Source organism: Hakea prostrata, chromosome 4 (genome assembly GCF_041222555.1).
Source record: "Hakea prostrata isolate BN-2017 chromosome 4, UWA_Hpros_2, whole genome shotgun sequence".
Taxonomy (NCBI): domain Eukaryota; kingdom Viridiplantae; phylum Streptophyta; class Magnoliopsida; order Proteales; family Proteaceae; genus Hakea; species Hakea prostrata.
This window is the reverse complement of record NC_142603.1, coordinates 608,774-630,188: the sequence shown is the minus strand read 5'-3', so window position 1 is coordinate 630,188 and position 21,415 is coordinate 608,774. Positions and strand designations below refer to the sequence as shown.

At 39.2% G+C, this 21,415-nt stretch overlaps 1 protein-coding gene across 6 annotated transcripts in view; it reads left to right on the top strand.

Annotated features, from left to right (window-relative positions):
- The window catches only part of LOC149016883 (telomere repeat-binding factor 1-like), a 55,914-nt gene that overhangs the window by 11,146 nt on the left and 23,353 nt on the right, over nt 1–21,415 (top strand). For all 6 annotated transcript variants that reach the window (XM_089151148.1, XM_089151146.1, XM_089151147.1 and 3 more), the window contains one exon: nt 9,575–9,659. In XM_089151148.1, the coding sequence (XP_089007274.1) occupies nt 9,575–9,659 (85 nt within the window). The remainder of the gene's footprint in view (nt 1–9,574; nt 9,660–21,415) is intronic.

Here is a 21,415-nt window from a genome sequence, read left to right as displayed (position 1 = left end):
TGCTTCACTTTGGGCATTGGAGTTCCTTTGCAATTTGGGCCTCGATTCTGAAATGACTAAGGTATTAAATTTATATACGGCTTTGTAGAATAAATTTTGGTTAAAAATAAAAAAGTTGAGAAAAAAATATCATGTACAAACTGTCAAAAAAGCGATTGCTTTAGGCTGCGTTTGTTTGCAAAGGTGGGGTGGGAAAAAAGGGATGGGAAAAAAAAACATGTAGGTCCCACATGTAGTGGGGTGAGGGAGAAGAAAAGGAAAGGAAAGGGTTTTGTGGAAAAGTGATCAGGTGGGTCCCACTTTTTTACTTTTTCCAACTTTCCCACAAAATCCCACCAAATATGTGGGGTTTTAAAATAGCATGGGGTGGGAAAGTTGAACGGCCACATCAGCAGACAAGGTTCCTTGATTCAAGGAACCTTGTTTCCCACTTTCCCACCCCAAGCAACCAAACACTCTACCATTTTAGGATTTAAAGGAAAAGTAAAAAATTTACACATTTTTCAAGAATTTTCCCACCCCTTTTTTCCCACCCCACCTTTATTCCAGCAACCAAACGCAGCCTTAGCGTTTAGGTGGCAAAAAGGTACACAAGGCGACAAAGCGGAAACGTTTAAGTGAAAAAGCGGCAAAAGAATAGTGTGTCAATTAAGCGGTTCAAAACAAGGCGGTTGAAAAACTGCCTTGCCACTTGGGCGGATTCTTTGACAACACTACAAGGGAATTCATAGGTCTCTTTTGAACGAGGTCAAGCCGCCTTAAACGACCTTTTCAAAGCTTATCACTCATGGGAGCAACTCCCAAACTAACTCTAATATAATCATTCCTTATCTTATCCTTCCTAGTTTTGCCACTCATCCATCTTAGTGTCCTCATTTTTGCTACACTGAGTTTATCTATATGATTCTTTTTAACAACCCAATACTTTGTATTGTACATCATAGCTGGTCGAACAATGGTCTTGTAAAATTTTCCTTTAAGCTTTATTTGAATACGCCTATCACACAAGACCCCAGACGCACCTATCCACTTCGTCCACCCTATTTTAATTCTTTGGAAAACATCATCCTCTATGTCATCTTTTTTATTTATGATTGAACCTAGGTACCTAAAACAATCACCTCGAGGAATCTCCTTATCGTCAGGGATCACCGTCTCATCGTCTGCCTAATCATGACTAAAGTTTCAAACTATACAGTATGTATTCATTCTACTTAGTTTAAAGCCTCTTGATTCCAAAGCTGCTCTCCATGATTCTAATTTGGTATTAATTCCCACTTGAGTCTCATCAATCAACATAATATCATTAGCAAAAAGCGTACACCAGGGGACCTCATTCATCCATTACAAATGCAAATAAATTTGGGCTTAAAGTTGATCCTTGATGTAGCCCAACTCTAATTGGGAATTCATTACTTTGTCCCCCCATTGTTCTTATACTTGTCATTGAACCATCATACATATCCTTAACTATGTCTACATATTTACTTGTAACACTTCTTTTCTCTAGTACTTGCCAAAAACGCTCTAGGAACTCTATTATAAGCTTTTTCTGGTCAATAAATACCATATGAAGGTCTTTCCTACATTCTCTATACCTTTCCATAAGTCTCCTAATTAGGTAAATAGCCTCCGTTGTAGATCTTCCCGGCATAAACCCAAATTGGTCCTCCATAATTGTAGTTAAGTGTCTCAAACGGGTTTCAATTACTCTCTCCCATAATTTCATCGTATGGTTCATCAATTTAATGCCCCTATAGTTATTACAACTTTGAATGTCTCCTTTATTTTTGTAAATTGGAACTACGATGCTGCTCCTCCACCCATCTAGCATTTTCCTTGTGCTCATAATCTTATTAAACAACCTAGTCAACCAAACTAGTCTCATGGGTTCTTAAGCTCTTCCATACCTCTATTGGGATTTCGTCAGGACCTTGTGTCTTGTCGAGTTTCATCCTCTTTAGTGCTTCTTTTACTTTGGACATCGAAAATTTTCATATATAAATTCAAAAATTGGTGCCTTGGTGAATGGTGTAATTGTTAGATTCATAAGTGCTTGAAGTATGTTCGTTTAATAGACTAGAGAAATAGATTTCCCATATTTTCTTAATATCCTCATCACATACTAGTACTTTACCATTTCCATTTTTAATACATCTAACATGGTCAAGATCTCTACTCTTCCTATCCCTCATCTTAGCTATCCTATAAATATAGATGCAATCGCTCAATTGATTCATAAATTATTGAATTGAATTTTAGGTTTTGTTTATTGCTTCGGCTGACAATTTCAAACTAAAAACTAGGACTCAAAATTAGATATTGACTCTAAAGTAGTCTCCTATACTGCAAAATAAAGGCCTAACCTAATCCTTAATCTATTAGGTAACCTAAATTAACTAGGTGATGTGAACACATGGACCCCTTATTTGAAACCCTAAGTGGGCCCCCCAAGGATGGATCTAAGAAGTCCCCGTGAAGTGGTAGAACCCTACAGGAGGGGTAATTTGGACAATTTATCCCTTAATTTACTCCTAAATTTAATTCATAATTTATTTCAGAATTTTGTTAAGTCAGTTTCAGTCTGTTTAGATTGCTTGGAATATTTTATTTTGAGTTGAGTTGTTTTGAAAGAGTCCTGAGTTGGTTGCTTTAGTCTTAAGTTATCTAATTAACGTGTGCTTAAAAAGATAAAGTTTTCAGTGAGATTCCAATCTAAGGGTATAAATCTTGCTGTAATTTGATACCCATTTAAGTTTGGATAAGATTCTAGTTTGAGTTGTAATTGGATCTCATTAGTTAAGCACATCCCAATCTGAGTCAGATTCTCTATTTTCAGGCTATAATTAGCCCTTTCATGTACGTTATTTTTAGTCTGGATTATTGAATGAAATTTTAGTAAGGACCGGGGTTCCTATTTTGAGGGTGCCTCGGTGGGTTTCAGGAAAAGCTATTCAATTCCCAGTTTTCTCACTCAAGTCTCTTCAAGCAACTTCAATCCAGAAACCCAAGCTTTCAAATCGATTCCTGCAGTTCATCAAGTTCAGAAGCATCCTATCAACAACTCCAGCAAGTATTCAAGTAAGTCCAAGAGCCCCACCCCGTTCCCCGACCTTCTCACCCCCTCCCCTGCCTCACGCACCCTGCCCATGACCGCTGACCGCTGTCACCCACCACTAGAGTCACGGGAAAACCTTGACCTCATCCCTACTCCTAGTTTCTTCAAAACATATTGATGAAACCCTAATAATATTTCCCAAAAATTCATACAAGAATGCAAGAAATAACAAGATAACACTGGTTTCTATGGTGCTAGTCACCCCCCCCACCTCACGGTGTTCCCTCAGCCTACGGCTGCCCACAAGACTCTCCAAAATTCGATCCCCTCTCTCTTCCCTCTTTCCCTCTATTTATCATTTCAAATAACCTTAACTAACCCTCATTCCAGAAGGCCTCATCCCTAGGGTAACCCTAACTAACCCTCATTCCACAAGGCCTCATCCCTAGGGTCCTAACACTACCGACCCCATGGAATTGTTGAAGTTTAGTCGTATGATGGTGCCGCATAACTGTAGTAATTCAATATCGTCCTCCTAGGCTGAATAACACACCCACTGCTCAAAATCAGACTTGGAGCGAAGCACTTGGTCTGGAAATTTTTTTTTCCTTCGCCGTAATGGAGCATTGCATCTCCCCTTCAGTCGCTGCAGCCCCATCGTTGCCGCCTCCCTTTCCATTTTGCAGTCCAGAGGTTGAAGACGATGGTTCCCCAACTTGTTGGTTCGGTTGGACCATTTTCTGGCAAGTTCTTGGTTCAGGCTTGGTTTGGGTTTGGGTTTTGACCCATTTGAGTTATTTGGGTTTAAAGTAATGTTGAAAAGGCTTGGATTTTGGGTATACGAAATGGGCCAGGCCCATGAGTGATGATGAAAAGGAGTAAGGTCCAAATACTTAAACCCATAGGTGAAGAGTAATGGGCTGATCGTTGGTTTGATTGTAGGGATTGGGTTTTGGGTTATGAAACTGTAATGGGCCCAAAATAATTATATTAAATGGGCTAGACGTGAACACTTGAAATCATGGGATAACAAATATGGGTTGGATATTGAGTTAATGAAATACGATGGGTTGGGGATTAATGGAATGGGCTGGGCCCAAGGGGGTTTCTTAGGAAAACGTACGGCCCAATCTTTGAACTTGGATCTCTTGGGCTCTAAATCTGATTCTAAGCATACCTGAATTGGGCCCGAATTAGAAGCTCCTTGGCCCTTAATGTTTGAACCAAACTGATTGACCGGTTTGGGTTGAGCCGAACCAACCTCAAAAACCCTAAAACTCCACCGTCTTCTTCCTTTCCTGCGAATAGAATTTTTGGCCGCCTGCAACTTATTGTCGATTGTACCTGGCCTCCTTCTATGCTTCTTCACTTCACTGCATCTCAATTTTATAGCAGAATATTGCTCCTCCACTCTGGTCCGGTAGGTATCTTCACTCAATCCTATCTTCACCTTTTTGCTCCATGTTTGGTGATGCGTGACTTCCGTAGCCGGCAGTACTTCATCCTTCATTCGATACTTCTCAACCTGGTTGTTGTCTATCTCCAAATTTGATGTCGGTTGTCTCCCGTCGCTAACCTCACACCTTAGGGCTTCTTTGAATCCCGTCCAATTCTTGTGATAGATCCAGTCAAGTGCCTCTCCTTCCAGATGTTGGATCGCTACCCCCAACCACTGCTCTTCCTCGATCTGGTTCTCCCAGTAGAAGAGAAGAACCTCTAAAATCCATATCTGAACTCCTCCTTCACCAGAAAACGAAGGTAGTGCCATCACCTCCCTGGATCGTTACAACTCTGATGCCAATTGATGAAACCTCTAATAATATTTCCCAAAAATTCATACAAGAATGCAAGAAATAACAAGATAACATTGGTTTCTATGGTGCCAGTCACCCCCCACACCTCATGGTGTTCCCTCAGCCTACGGCTGCCCACAAGACTCTCCAAAATTTGATCCCTTCTCTCTTCCCTCTTTCTCTCTATTTATTATCTCAACTAACCCTAACTAACCCTCATTCCAGAAGGCCTCATCCCTAGGGTAACCCTAACTAACCCTCATTCCACAAGGCCTCATCCCTAGGGTAACCCTAACTAACCCTCATTCCACAAGGCCTCATCCCTAGGGTAACCCTAACTAACCCTCATTCCACAAGGCCTCATCCCTAGGGTCCTAACACATACCTGTTCCCCTAAATTTAAAAGCCTGTACTTCATCTTCTTCCTTGAGTTTTGCAGAAATTTTCAGAATTCCAGAAATCTGAATTTTATTAAGTTTCATCAATTAGATCCTATGCTAGTTGAGAGAGCAACAATAGAAAACGGTTCTGATCTGCAGAACCAGCAAACCTAGCCATCCTTCCAACCTAATTGAAACACTACTTGTCCTAGATTTCAAATCTGAGCTTCATTCCTCAAAAGAGTTCAGATCTGAAATTCAGTCTCAACAGTTCTGAATTGCTTTAAAAACCCTTACAAACCCCTCTACCTATTGCTGGAATTTCCTGGGCTGCCACATTCTACGAAGTTGTAGTCTTATCCTTAACACTCGGTTCGTGGTTTCATCACTAGGACAGTGAAATGATAAAGGAAGTAGACTCAAAATAGGACCCTTAAACTAAACTAACAAAATAAATCCCGTTTTCCTACTTTCTACCCATATTTTAGTCCCATCAAGTTAGCCAATTACAAATTAAGCCCATGGAATCAAATGCCAAATGCATATATGTTCCAATCTTGAACTCGTTCTCAAGGAAAGAATCCTAATTTGGCGATGGAACTACATGACATTTTCTGGAATTGTCTTCCTTTCCTTTCAAGAAGTCTGGAGAGCGGGACAACTGACTTTCCGAAGTATTATGTTTAAGTGTGTTATGTTTCTAGGTTTGTTTCTGGAAGATTAGCGGCTACCTTTGCATTAGGTTGTCCTGTTCCTACAAGGAGTTATTGGGTGAGCAGTGCTTCAACTTGACAAGTGATTGAAGGACAAAAAGGCTGTAAACTGTTTTTGTTCAGAAACTTCTTGGACAGACGGGGACTTATTATTTACATATCATAGCATCTTTAAAATCTTGCCTGTTGGCCCCAAGTAAGTTTATGCTATTCTATTACTCTTACAACAACTTATTTAATAACAGGCTTCTGATTTTATTGATGGATCATGGATCTGATAATCAGATGCTCCTCCTTGGATTGAGGTCGTTGCATGTAATTTTAAATTGTTTGAGGGACTAGGTGTATAGTCTGTGTCAGATTTGAGGTTTTTTCGTGGGAAGAAAAAGGTACAATCAATTGTTTTTGAGAAGGTATTGATATTAGACTATGTTATTGGACGCGTTAAAAGTTTCTCTATGGAGCATTCAAATATTTTGGAACTTGGAAGGTGATGCTAGAATTTCTACCTAATGGCTATATAGCTATATAGGTAATGGTGGGAACCAGCCACTCATCAAATTTCAGACTCAGATTCAATATATATTCTCCCATGTAATGGCATAGTACCTGATGAACACATTTATGTGTGAAATCTTAGGTCATAAAGCATGCATTTTACACACTTAGAGTGAAGCTACCTTGGGTTTTATGTTGTTTTTGCAGATTTTAGGACTTTTCAATATTTAAGCAAATATTTGGAATTTTGGGTATGAATCATGCAATTTTACACGTTAAGAGGTCCATTCAAATTCTCAAATGCGAAAATGGGCCTGATCTGGAGTATGATGGGTTAGAGATGTGATTAACTGATTATGGGCCAACTTCAAAATATTTAAGAGATAAAGAAAGCAAATTTGATCTACGGCTGAGATTATAAATTATCAATCAAATCTACAGAGATATTATTGAGAGAGTCCAAATGGAGAAAAGAGTCCTTGCATACCTCAATATCTTATTTCCTATTTGTGATTTGATTAAAGAAAGAAAAAGAGGAAAAAGAATTATATTCAGATAAGGAAGAAGGAAAAATCCCGTTTTTGAACGTCTCTTTCAATTTCGATCAAGCCCTTCATTGAATGGTCATACGGTGTCCGATCGAGCTGATTTTTGGAGGAGAGCTTCACGACTTCTTGATCCTCAAATCCAACGGTGGAATTGTGCATTTGATCTCTCTAAGTCAATCCGATTAGTACGTCAAAACCCTAATTGGTTGAGTCGATAGGAACCCCTGAGTTTGATTCAAATTTTGTCAAGATTCATATCCCATGTAAACTCTATAAAAGGAGAGCATACTCCATCAAGGGAGAACGTGTTTTAGAGCTCAGTAGAAGTACTCTTTCTCTTCTCTTTAGTTTATTTAGGTTTTCTCTAGTTTTATTTGATTGCTTTTGTGAGATTTTAATTTCTAGATTGAATGTTTAGGTTTAATCTTCCTATGTAATGTAATGCAATTTCAAGTTTCAAGTTTCAAGATTCGTTTTTCTCTGGGTCTAGCAATTGCAGATCTAGATTATTCTGGATCTAGATTTGGTTGTTAGGGTTGGTTGAGATTCGAATTGTTTGTTCAAATTCTTTTATTGTTTGAAGTTCAAAGATGCAAGTAAATAACATTCTTCAATAATCTTCTCACTCCCCTCCATTCCCGCTTCTATCTACCCCTCAATATTCTTAATTAAGGATTATTTTCAGCATTTATTTATTGTTCTCCCTTCCCTTGGGTCCTTGATCAGAGATGCCTACAATCGTGCCTCTCTTTGGTTAAGGTTTCCTTTTCCTTTTATTGCTTTTATTATTTATTTTCTGCAATTTTTTTCTCTCTAATATCTATTCCCTCGATCAGTGGACTGTAAACTGCGGCAAAAGGTCCACGGTCAAAGTCATTATAATTATACTCCATTTCCCTAGATCCAGAGTTGACACTCGGATCACTTCCCTTTTATTTTTATTTATTTATTATTTGCATTTTTTCTGCCTTTATTAATTATGCGTTGGTTATGTTTGCTTTATTTTTCGTTTCAATTCGATCGCATTAGATAATATGGATTAGGACTGTTCGTTTAGTTTAATTAAGTAATTAACAAATTTAATCACTGCACTCTCGCATTATCATTAAGAAGTTAATTCTAAAGTGGCATGAGATCGACCCGTTAGCTACACGATACCGTGTGCTTGCGGTTATTTTTAATTTCACAAAAAGTACCCATAATCCTAGGTGGCCATGTATTTCCATAATTCCATGATCTCTCTGCATACACTTAGAATTTCTTAAATACTCCATTTTTTGTATTGGCAAATTGTGTTTAGGTTAAAAACTTGACATTTGAGCGGGAGATTTTTGGGGCTTTGTGCTTGCAACATGGTTTTCAAAGCGTCCGCCTAGGCAGCAAGGCGGTTTTTCAACCGCCTTTTGTGCCACTGCTACGTTGACATGCAATTTTTCAGCTGCTTTTTCGCCTAATTGCTAATGCTCTGTCGCCTTGTGCGCCTTATGGCCTCCTAGGCGCCAAAGTGTTGCTTTTTTGACATTATGTATATAATAAAATTTTTTTCTTGATTTTTTTTTAATCAACTTTTATTCTACAAAGCCATATTCGAATTTAATAGTTAGTCATTTCAGAATTGGGAGTCCATGAATAATTAGATGGACAAGGCACTTATTTGGCATCATGCTATCATAGAGGTAAATAAAAATGTAAAATTACTACTTTCATTTCCATGCTTATATTTGATATAGCTCAGTTATCACTCATATGTTATGATTGCTTGATGAGATGAACTTATGTTTGTATTCTTTTTTGCATAATCTTTTATAATTGTGATTCTTGAATGCTTTTTTTTTTTGGATGAATGTGATTCTTGAATGTTTGTTTAGCTTATAATAAATATTTATCAGCTTAAAAGTAGTTGTATTGGAAAAATTTGACCCAACTGCTTTGATCACCTTATTGTCGCCAAGGCGTCACTTTGTCGCCTAATCGCCTAGGCGGAACTCTAACCGCTTTGGTCTTCTTGCTACCTTTACTACCATGGTCTCCAAATATTCAGGTTTATCCAGTATGCCAATGCATAACTTAGGGTGCTGGTGTAGTGGTACTCTCTACACCCACTAGTGTAGAGAACAATGAATCTGTTTGAGGTGGAGTTTGAGTACTTTGTTAGATGAAGATTTTCTTTCAATTATGGCTGTACCCTCTACACCCACTAGTGTATAGAACGATGAATTCGGTTTGAGATGGAGTTCGAGTACTTTGTTAGATAAGATTTTCTTTAAATTATGGCACGTTCACTAGTTTTATGATGAAGATTTAGTGGTCGCTGATGCAAGGTGTTGGGGTGCAGACATTAATTTATTTTCAAGACACTTCATAAATGCCTTATGTGTGGTGGAAGTGGGACACCTCCTATTTGATTACCACCTTTGAGCTTTAGATTCTGTGAACTTATGAGAATGGAGCCGCTGGTTGTTGGTTTTTTCTGTGTGCAACTGTCTCTTGTGTGCATTCTATGTGATTCTTGGCATATTATATTTGAATCACTTTCTATATTTTAATTTTATATATATGCCCAATTTCCCTTCTATTATTGTAGGTTTGACAATCTTATATTGGAAGCAGTATCCACTTTGAATGAACCTGCAGGTTCTAACAAGACTGCTATTGCCACATACATTGAGGTATTCGTTGTTCTAGAGTGTCTTCAAAGTTATAGCTTTTTCTTGTTTGATTTCAGCAATGCTATTCCTTAAATTTCTATTGATTTTTGTTTTAAATGTTATTAGCTGAATATATTTCAGTACAAAATACCTGTTTTGACAGTCACTGTGGAGTATTATTGGGTCAACCTGAATGAGTGTGATACATGGTCTGGGCCCAAAGAGAAGTTTTTGATCACTTGTGTTTTAAGTGCTTGATAACCTAAACGGATAAGCAAGTAACTGAAGGGTTAGAAGTTAGCTAGGATTCCCCCCAAAAAAAAAAATGCAAAAGTGCCCTGCTCTGGGGTGGAAAGATAAAAACAAAGCACAAATGGGGGCTGAGTTGGGAAAAAGGGAATGGGGAGAGTAGGGGACAGAAGTATGAACTGTTTCAATGTGATACTGTGATGACAGGTGCTGGGGAAGAAGAGAGAGGGACAATAAAGTAATTCTACCCTATGCAAGTGTATTTGGGTATTTTGTCATTAAATATCCAATGCAATTTTACAGTTTCAATCAACATCTCAGGTTGATGGAACTGAAATCAATGTTAACATTTTGAAACCTCAGGGTGTGCATTTGCAATTTGCTAATAATACTGAGGTACCGTTTCTGTAATTTGATAAATCTCAGGGTGTCTAGGTGAAAATCCCCCACCCCACCCCAAAAAAAAAAGAAGAGAAAAAAGGAAAAAGAAAGAAGGAAAAGTATTGGATACGCCCAGGTGCTGGTGTATGTTTGGTCCTCAGTGAAGCTCTTTTTTGGTCTTTGAGTCAAACTTAACCAACCCTGCAAACTTGCCGGTTCCAATTCAAACCCAAATTGGGATTTGGTCTCAAAGTTTTGGCCCTAAGGGTCAGGGTGGCCTTAGATTAGGGTTAGGATGGAGTGTAGCCCAACCTTACTATGTAGATATTTTTGGTAAATGTAGGCAACAATTTAGAATTATAGACTGGCTAAAGCCAGGGTTGAGTGTTTGAGCTGGCCTAGCCTGGCTTGGCATGGCACGCTAAGATCAAGGTCAAGGTTAGGGTCAGGGGAAAAAACCCGGCCCTTCCCAGCCTGGTTGCAGATCTAGACCCAACCCATTTAATCTTTAACTGAGAAGCTGCCGAGAATTATGTGGCACGCCAACTAGGCTGGATATTTTTACCTTGTTGACGTTTACAATGAACTGGCACACAACCTTGGTTAGGGCTAAAGTACTAGCATTGATGTAACCTTAACTGAATGAGTGCTAAGCTATGAAGGTCTTTAGGGTAGGCTAACCTCTAGGCTCCAAGACTAGGTTAGGGTAGTTTTGAGTAGGGCTCATGGGTTGGTCCGTGGGGGGTGGGTCCCAATTGGTTTTGAACTAGTAACCTGTAATTCTATGGTTGTGATGTACAGTTGATGTAACTAGGCCCAGCCCACATAAAATCCATCGAGATTTGGACCACAAACCATGCCTCGAAAGGTGCACCAAGGGCTGGCCAAATTCTGTCCGGGGGTATTTTGGTCATTTTACGCACTCTTTTTGCGCACTCTTTTTAATCTCTAGTATGGCTGTCGAGTGCTAGATGCTGACTATTTTCAAGAGTCCATATCTACTTTATTGTTGAGTTTGGTTTTGTTTTTGGTCAAGTTATTGAAGAGTCATAGTCTGGGTGGAGTCCTAATTATAGAGGGATTCCCTTAGAATCATGGTTGTCAAAGCGTCCGCCTAGGCAGCAAAGCGGTTTTTCAACCGCCTAGTTTTAAACCACTTTATTAACATGCAGTTTTTTTGCCGCTTTTTCACCTAATTGCTACCACTCTGTCACCTTGTGTGCCTTATTGTCGCCTAGACGCCAAAACGATCACTTTTTTGACATTTTGTACACGATAATATTTTTTCTTTATTCTACAAAACCGTATACGAACTTAATAGTTAATCATTTTGAAATTTGGAATCAATGAATCATTAAATGGATAAGGCACCTATTTGGTATCACGCTATCATAGAGGTAAGTAAAAATGTAAAATTACTAATTTCATTTTCATACTTATAATTTGATATAGTTTATAGTCATATGTTATGATGCTTGATGAGATAAACTTATGTTTGTGTTCTTTGTTGAATAATCTTTCATAATTATAATTCTTGAATGCTTGTTTTTTTTTAGATGAATGTGATTCTTGAATGTTTATTTAGCTTACAATGGAAATTATCAGTATCAAAGTAGTCGTATTGAAAGAATTTGACCCAACTGCTTTGGTCACCTTATTGCCGTCTAGGCATCGCTTTCTCACCTAATTGCCTAGGCTCCGACCAAGCGCCTAAGCGGAGCCCCCAATCGCTTTGGTTGCTTTGCCGCCTTGACAACCATGCTTAAAATTCGCTCTTTTCAAGGATTTTAGATCTACTTTTATTTTAGGGATGATTACTGTTGCCACTCTATACGATAGCTTAATTACTAAAGGGACCATTGTTCTTTATGAAATTACTATTGCCCTCTTCACTTCTAATGGCATTAAGTGACTGTTACGGTTGGATGTTTGATGTCTATTTTGCCTATCTAGAATTAAGGAACTAAAAGACGATATTATCCTCATTTAGGGAAAAAAAAGTGAAATAACACTTTTACCCTTGTATTCTTATTATTTTTAATCCTAAAATGTCCGGATCCAAGGTGAAAGCGAATGAACTCCCTTACCAGAGGATAAACCATTACTCAAAAAGATCGTTAACATCTTCTTGGAAGTATGCCAAGGTACATATAATAAAATGAAAATTCAAGAATTACACACTCCTAATGAATCCAAAATTTTGATTTGTATCAATTAAATGGTGCAATGGACTCAATATTGTCATTCCCAAGTTAACCAAGGGACAACAAACTTAAACCAGGTCATTTTACGCATTCTGATCACCCAGCTGAAAAGAAATTCCCATATAAAGAATAGTGCTTTTTTGGTTGAAAAATTGTCTTTCAGTCTCTGGCTATTCACTTCCGAATTGCTCTTCAGAGATATAGCAGGGGCACGTTTAGCTTATCAGGAAAATACCTCATGAGGTTCCCGATTCAGGGCGGGGGGGGGGATACGGAGGGACTATAATGAGCTACAAGAGAGAAGGAACACATTTTTTTTCTTTACCTAAGACAGAAACATAGGCCCCTATCTCTATCAAGCAGAAGGAAAAAACGAGCATGATGATAAGGGAAAACAATCGAAAGCCTAAAAGGGTCCTCGGTTCTAGCCCTAAAAAGACATTAGGTTTGTCAATTCTTTTTTTTTTTTTTTTTTTTTTTTTTTTTGTTTTTGTTTTTCTGTGTGGGGTGTGTGTGTGTGTATAGATAAGAGAAGAAGTTTAGCACTTTACGTTTATTTCCCACTAAGGGTAGTGATGTAGTTTAATATAAAATGTAGATAAGCAATATAACACCTTAGGCTTATTTGGGGGGGGGGTGTTGTATATATTCAAGATGCCAGTCACCACTCAACTAGCAGAACTCAAAGGCTGGGGGGGGCATCAGTAATTATAGGCAAAGTTGGATTAGTAATTTCTAAAAGTACAAGGGATAAGGTAGTAATTATACTATAGTACAAGGGGACAACGGTAATTATCCCTTTATTTTATGGTTCTAATCATTCCTTGATGAGTTATAATGGAGTCCTTATTGGAGCTTAGTCCATGTCTAAGAAAGAGTTTACAATTGGAATCCAATTTTCAAGTAGGATTCTTTTTGGATGTTGGTTGCTTGTTTGCAAGTTACCTTTGATTTGGAGTTTAGTTGTTTTATTTAAGTTATTGAGTTGTCAAGGAAATACAACAACAACAACGATAAGCCTTGTCCCAACTAAATGGGGTCGGCTACATAGATTCTTGCCTTTCAATCAGTTATGTTTGAGGCCATGCTAGATACAAGGCTAAGCTATGCAGTTATCTTAGGTCTTCCCCTAGCTCTTTTAGTCCTTTCAACCTAGATTATATCACTTCTCCGTACAGGGGCTGATAAGCCCCTTGTATCTAGGGAAGGAAACAATTGGAAGCAAATCCCTAAAATCTAGGGAAGGAAACGATTGGAAGATTGGAAGAGTCATATTACATTCAGGTTACTTTTTAGGATTAGATTTGAAGAGACATATTACATTCAGATTACTTTTTAGGGTTAGATTTGAAGAGTCCTATTCGAATTGGGATGATTCTGTTGATTAATACTGTAGGAATGTAATTGCTATAAATAGGGGGAAGGAAGAGTAGAAAAAACAGGTTTTGAGTTATTGGGGAAGTTTAGGTGAGAGCTATTGCTCTTGGGTAGCCGTAGGATTCACCTACTGCTAGTAGTGTGTTTTGTTTCTCGTTCAATTTTTATTCAAAGTCCATTATCATTATCATCTTCTTGAGTTATTCCATCTTTGTTAAGTTGCCTCATTCGGGTAGTTAACAAATTGGTATCAGAGCTGTAACGATCCAGAGAGGTGATGGCACTACCTTCGTTTTCTGGTGAAGGAGGAGTTTAGAGATGGATTTTAGAGGTTCTTCTCTTCTGTTGGGAGAACCAGATCGAGGAAGAGCAGTGGTTGGGGGTGGCAATCCAACATCTGGAAGGAGAGGCACTTGACTGGATCTATCGCAAGAATTGGATAGCATTTTCTTGGACGGGATTCAAAGAAGCTCTGAAGTGTGAGTTTAGCGACGGGAGACAACCAAGATCAAATTTGGAGATAGACACCAACCAGGTTGGATCAGAGTATAGTATCAATGTGACTGAATCGCCAAATTAGGCTGTAAAGGAGGCTGGAAAGAAGTATCGAACGGAGGATGAAGTACTGCCGGCTACGAAAGTCACGCATCACCAAACGTGGAACAAAAAGACGAAGATAGGATTGAGTGAAGATACCAACCGGACCATAGTGGAGGAGCAATATTCTGCGATAAAATCGAGATGCGGTGAAGTGAAGAAGCATAGAAGGAGGCCAGGTACAGTTGGCGGCAAGTTGCAGCCGGCGAATACTTCGGTTTGCAAGAAAGGAAGAAGACGATGGAGTTTTAGGGTTTTTGGGGTTGGCTCGGTTCACCTCAAACCGGTTCGTGGGTTTGGTCCAATCCCTATGAGCCAAAGATTGTATTATTTGGGCCTCAATCAGTTATGTTTCGTCTCAAACTTAAGGTCCAAACAAACCCAACACAAAGACTGGGCCGCTAGACCCCCAAAGAAACCCCCTTGGGTCAAGCCCACTCCAAACCCCAGCCCATCTTATTTCATTAACCCAATATCCAACCCATATCCCTTAATCCACCATTTTAAGTGCTTAGGCCTAACCCACTTAAAAGATCACCCTTGGGCCCAACCCATTCCATTAAGACCAAGCCCATATCGTTTGATTCAATGGAAAGGACTACCTCCTTGTGAAAATACTTGGAAAATTTATGATGAGATGCAGTCCCACTTTCTAGATTTTCACCTTGAGGACAAGGTGAAACTGTTGGAGGGGAGTATTGATAAGCCCCTTGTATCTAGGGAAGGAAACAATTGGAAGCAAATCCCTAAAATCTAGTGAAGGAAACGATTGGAAGATTGGAAGAGTCATATTACATTCAGGTTACTTTTTAGGATTAGATTTGAAGAGTCATATTACATTCATGTTACTTTTTAGGATTAGATTTGAAGAGTCCTATTCGAATTACTTTTTAGGATTAGATTTGAAGAGTCCTATTCGAATTGGGATGATTCTGTTGATTAATACTGTAGGAACGTAATTTGCTATAAATAGGGGGAAGGAAGAGTAGAAAAAACAGGTTTTGAGTTATTGGGGAAGTTTATGTGAGAGCTATTGCTCTTGGGTAGCCGTAGGATTCACCTACTGCTAGTAGTGTGTTTTGTTTCTCGTTCAATTTTTAATTCAAAGTCCATTATCATTATCATCTTCTTGAGTTATTCCATCTTTGTTAAGTTGCCTCATTCGGGTACTTAACAGGGGCATTCATAGATCTCTTTTGAAAGAGGTAGCCGTGCCACCTCAAACGATCTTCTCGAAGCTTATCACTCATGGGAGCAACTCCCAAACCAATTCTAATATGTTCACTCCTTATCTTATTCTTCATAGTTTTGCCACTCATCCATCTTAGGGTCCTCATTTCTGCTACACTGAGTTTATCTATATGATTCGTTTTAACAACCCAATACTTTACACCATACATCATAGCTGGTCGAACAACGGTCGTGTAAACTTTTTGTTTAAGTTTTAATGGAATACGCCGTTCACACAAGACCCCAGATGCACCTCTCCACTTCGTTCACCCTATTTTAATTCTTTGGAAAATATCATTCTTTATGTCACCTCTTTTATTTATGATTGAACGTAGGTACCTCTTATTTATTTGAGGAATCTCCTTGTTGTCAAGTATCACCACCATATCGTCTGCCCGATCATGAGTTTTAAAGGGAATCCCAATCCAAATTGGATAATCTGTAAGTTGAGTTCAAATTGCCTTTTTTTTTGTAAGCATCCTAGTTTAATTTTCCTCCAATGTAAATGTAAGGCTATAAAGAGAGCCACCCCCTCATGTGAAAAGCAGGTTTGAGGAATTGAATAAACAAGCATTGAAGGAAGCCTTGGGAGTCATTGGTTCCTAGGAGGAAGTGCACAACTTGGGCTTTGAATGTTCAACATTTTTTTGCAATTTTCTGCAAACTCCAGTTTTCACCGTCCTCTTCAAGCTTACAGCAGCCTAGATACAACCAAGTTCCAGCGACCATTAAGAGATCCTTCACTCCAACCAAGTAAGTACAACCATATTCCCCTCCCTAACCCTTGTGCAAAACACCCCATCCATCCTTCATCCTTGTGGCAGTAGCAGCCCATCCCAATCCTAAAACCCCTAGGATTCTCTACCCCTTTCACCCTGTCCTTCATCCATTAGGATAGCACCTTCCTTTCCCCTCTTATCATGCATTAAACTTAAAACAGAAGACTTTTTATTAAATTCTGCAATTACATCCCCATTAAACTTAAAACAGAAGACTTTTTATTAAATTCCAGCACTAGATCTAAGCTGGCTGACTGTTCCCAGTTAACTCTACACTACCTAAACCTAGACTTGGGCTTCAAATTAGCCTATCCGTAAGGCGTTTGGAACATTATTTACTGCTGTCCAGTGAGATATCTACCTAAAAAGCAATGTTTTAGCCCTACTAGTTCTGCTGGTTCTAATTGGGAGGATCCTGAAGACTAGCCCAGACCCTGGGTTACATCATAGGTTGTAATGGGTATGTATAGGGTAGTCTGGATTGGGTTCCAAGGGTTTAAGGTAGGTTCCAAGAAGTTCAAGAAGTTGGGGCAAATTCTTGGTGCAAGCCCTTTGTTTCCTTGTCCAAAGGGGTCTCAACTGGGTGATGATGTAAACCAGATCTTGGACCATGCAAAGAGGGCCCGGGGGTTACCAGTACCCTGAGGCCCTACTAACAACCCAGGCAACTTCATCCAAGTATAGGAGTATTTTCAATTTGAGTCCACTTAGGGTTTAGTTGGGTCTAGAATGTTTGTGGGACACTAGAACTACTTTTACTTTGAGTTTGAGTCATTATTTGTGGAGTTATTGAAGAGGCCTTGTTAGGTCGGGATTCCTAAGTTGTAAGGGAGTCTCCTAGTTTCAGTCTGCTTCTTGCAAGGACTCCACATATACTCTTAGTTTCTAATTTGGATCCTTCTAGAGTGAGATATGGTGGAGTCCTTGTATGAGTAAAGATTCTTTAGTCAAGTGGGAGTTTTAGTTTGGTTTGTCTTCTGAAATAGAGTCCTAGCGGGAGTTCATTCTAAAGGCTATAAATAAGCGTCTCTACAATGTAACAAATCAGTTTATGATTTGTGAAATTGATTGAGAATTTTTAAGGAACGTAAAGCGAGTCGTGGGTTCCCTTGAGGGGGGGGGGCATGCAGCTATTGTTTGAAGGATAATTTCTGCATAATTTTGGAATTCCAGCTTCCCTCTTCTATCTTATAGTAAGTATGCTTAAGCAGGCCAACCCCTGCCTCTCCTCTTCCTTCTGATGTATCCAGCCCCCAGGCAGCCTCAAAAGAGCCTAGAAGGGGCCTAAGCCCATCTGAAATAGGGCCTTAAACAAAGGGGGCCAAATTCTATCCAGGGGTAGAATGGTCATTTCCTACCCCTGGATCGAGTCATATTTGGTTGTCCAAGTCCAGTTTTATTTTAGGAAAATGATTCTGTTTTTATTTCCTGTTTTGGACTCCTAATTATTGAGTTAATGTTGGTCTTTGAATGTTAGTTGGAGTTGTTGGTAGGGGAGGATAGGGTTCACTAATTTTAGGAACCTTATCTTAAAAGGAGTTCTATTTAGTTAAGTTCTATTCAAGTAGGTAAGTGAAACCCAATTTAGTAGGGATTCATTATTTGAGTCTAGGAAGGTCAGTGGAGGCTATAATAGCCTAGTTATTTGATGTAATTTTTCAGAGATGAATTGAATGAATTGAGTTTTGAGAAAATAGACTTGGGAAGTCGTGGGTTCCCTAGGAGGGGTTACCTGCGGCTGGATTTCTGCACCGTTCTTCGACCTCAAGATCTTCAATCATCTAGTCAAGCATCCTACAAAGAGTTTTCTGCAGTTCCTTCAATATACACATAGGTTAAACCCCATCCCCTACCCCTGCCTGCTTCTCTTTCTGTCCGCAGCTATCCCAGCCCCTTTCCTTTAGTTTCAGACCTTAGGAGCAGCCCTAACCCCATCACAAATACCCTCTTACCTTCCCCTTCACTTTTCTGAATTTTCCAGCCCTTCCCCAAGCCCTAGAAGCCATCTCCCATGCTCTTCTTCTTCCCCACACCCTTAGTCCTAGCCCTAATAGGAAAGTCACATTCCCAGCCCCAGTTGAACGCTTTACGCTTTCCTTTTGGTCTCCCTTAAGCCTAGAACAGAGTCCTAACATTATTTTACCCAAAGCAGCCCTGTTTTCTAGGTTTTTGAATTTTCTGCACTTCATCTTCTTCAAGTGCAAGTTGCAGGATTTTCAGAAATTCCAGAAAATTTCTGAAACATCTTAAAACCTCATCCCGTCTTACCTAAACCAGTCCTGGACCCTAAAACATTCATCACAGCTTTTCTGTCTTGCAGAACCATCAGCCCTAGCCCTCCTTTCCCCTCTGGCTGAAACCCTAATCCCAGTCCGACCTGAGATAGGATTTGATTTTTTAGTCTGAATTTTAATTCCTTTATAAATTCAGATCTGGGACTTCAAATTCAGCATGCCTAGGCAGTGTTAGAACCTATAAAAACCCTAAACAAAATACCTAGAAACCCTAATTGTGTGCTGGTTCCAAATTAGAAGATCCTGAAGATTAACCCTAAACCTGGTTTTGCATCACCTTCTTTTCCATCTGCAAGCTTCTTTCTCAACCCCAAACCAGTAAGACCAGTCCCCTTCCCCATCAGAAATCACCACCATTCCCCCGGGGGGGGGGGGACCGCTGCAGCAACCCTATTCCTCTTACTCAACCCTAATTCTTCACCCCCTCTTGTCTTCCTCCTTCAAACATGCCACCCTTCTGAAATTTGCAGAAACTACAAAACCAGAATTTTAAAATCAGAAAACCAAGCCTAACCTAGACCTCCCCTACCCAAAGACCTAACCCTAGTAGAAGATTGTAACCCCCTTCCCTAACCCTACCTTCACTCCTAGCTGTCACCCCCTTCCTCTAAAGCCTAGAATTTGATTTAACTTGTCTTTGTCATTAGGAAACCCTAACCCTAGAAACTTCTACACCCAATAACTCGTTTATTCCTTAACCAAATTCCAAACCCTTTTAGAGTTAGCTTCATCACCTATTGAACACTTGACCTTACCCTAGTTGCAATCCAAACCCTAGAAACCCTAATTCTCATAAAACCTAGAATGTAAAAGTTTAAACTTGAAGGTCTGGGTCTGGAATTCAACAAGACAACTAAGATGCAAGCCTTGTTAGAAAACAAACATTAAATAATCAAAACAACAGCTGAACTTGAGCAGAGGAAAGAGAGAAGAAGAATAAGAGAAGAGAGATTAAGAACCAACAGAGAAGCCTAGGATTCTAGCTAAAGAGTCTAGAATCGTAGAGCCCTTTAATTTATAGCTTCTAATGAATCTAATACAATTTGGAAGACAAATAATTATCCTCTAGAAAAAAGAAACAAAAAATGACAACTTTAGTAACTTTCTAGCTCCTAAAATAGAATGTTCTGAAAATAGAGACTATCACCAAAATAGAAACTATGCTTTCTAGAAACTCCCAAAACTTGTGTAGCAAGATTCTTACATTAGAAATAGAAAGTAGAACAACATCACTGGCATAATACTATTCACACGAACAGTAAAACAGCCCAAAACTTGGGTATATTTCAACAAGCCTGAATTACAAAACCCCATCCGAACTTAACCCTATCCCTTTCTAAACACTAGAATCCATAACCAGTCAATTACCTTCAAGTGTAGGGTTCTACAGACCCTAGAAGACTAGTGCTTCTCAAGAAGAGGATCTTGGAGTGGACCTAGAGCCTTACTTCAATGTCATCTTCAGAATCTTGGTAGGAAAAACTGAGGAAAATGAGGAGGAGAAGCTGTATCTTTTACACTAGACTCAAATCAGGTGATCATACAACCAAAGTAATAGTTGATAATGGTAGTTGTGTGAATGTACTATCTGAGGGATTTGTTAAAAGGGCTAGTCTTAAATTAGATAAACATCCCCAACCCTATAGAGTGTCCCTCCTTAACAGTGATAGAGTGGAAGCATTATAGAGATGTCTTGTGTCCATTAACCTCCACTCTTACTTTGAGGAGTCGGGTGTGATGTAGTTCCTATGAGGTTGTATGACATTATACTTGGGAGACCTTGGTTATATGACAATGGTGTTACAATTATGGGTGGGGAAAATATATGTAAGTTTCATCGTAAGGGTTAAAGAATTGTACTCCTTCCCTTAATTCTTCTTGAAGAGATCAAGAAGAAGCAAGCTCTCAAAACCCATAAGAAGGATTTCGGTACCCAATTGCAGGCCTTGGTTGTTTCTCCCAAAGGATTCGAAGGCCTTAGAGAAGAAAGCCACTAGAGTTGACCCTTGATCACCTAGACCAAAATTAAACAACCAGAGGATGAACCTTCTCCACCAATCTAGAAGCACCTTCTAGAGTTGGTGCTAGATACAAACAAAAAAGGTAAAGCAGAGACGGACTAAAGATTGACTTAATCCTTGATGAACGGATTATGATAGCAGAAGATGGTGCTGTAGGTTATAAGGATGAGATCGAAGTAACAACACCATCTGACCCAAAAGAACAAAAGTTGCTGCCCCAAATTTCGAAGTGACAACAAAAGTATTACTTGGTCTAGCTTTTATTCCATGCGGCATTAATCATTCGTTTGACCTGGCTCTTGAGCCTATTTTGTCCAAGGAAAAGTTAGCCTTTGAAACTACAGAGGCTATGCAGATAAAGGAGATTCCTGGAGAAGAAACAAAAGGTTAACACAGCGGAAGTGAAGAAGGTAATTGTGAACCTCCCATAGAAGTCTTTGATGATATTCTTGAAGAAATGAAGTATGTGCTCGTGATCATCGGAGAAAAGAAAGATTTGAAGATGGTACCAGAGAAGTCCATGACAACATAATGAAGATGACTATTAAATGGGAGCTAAGGATAAGAAAGATTTTGGGAACATGATGGCTGATTTTGAGAACAAGCATGGAGAAAATTTTGGTCGAAACCTAAGTTTCAGCCTAG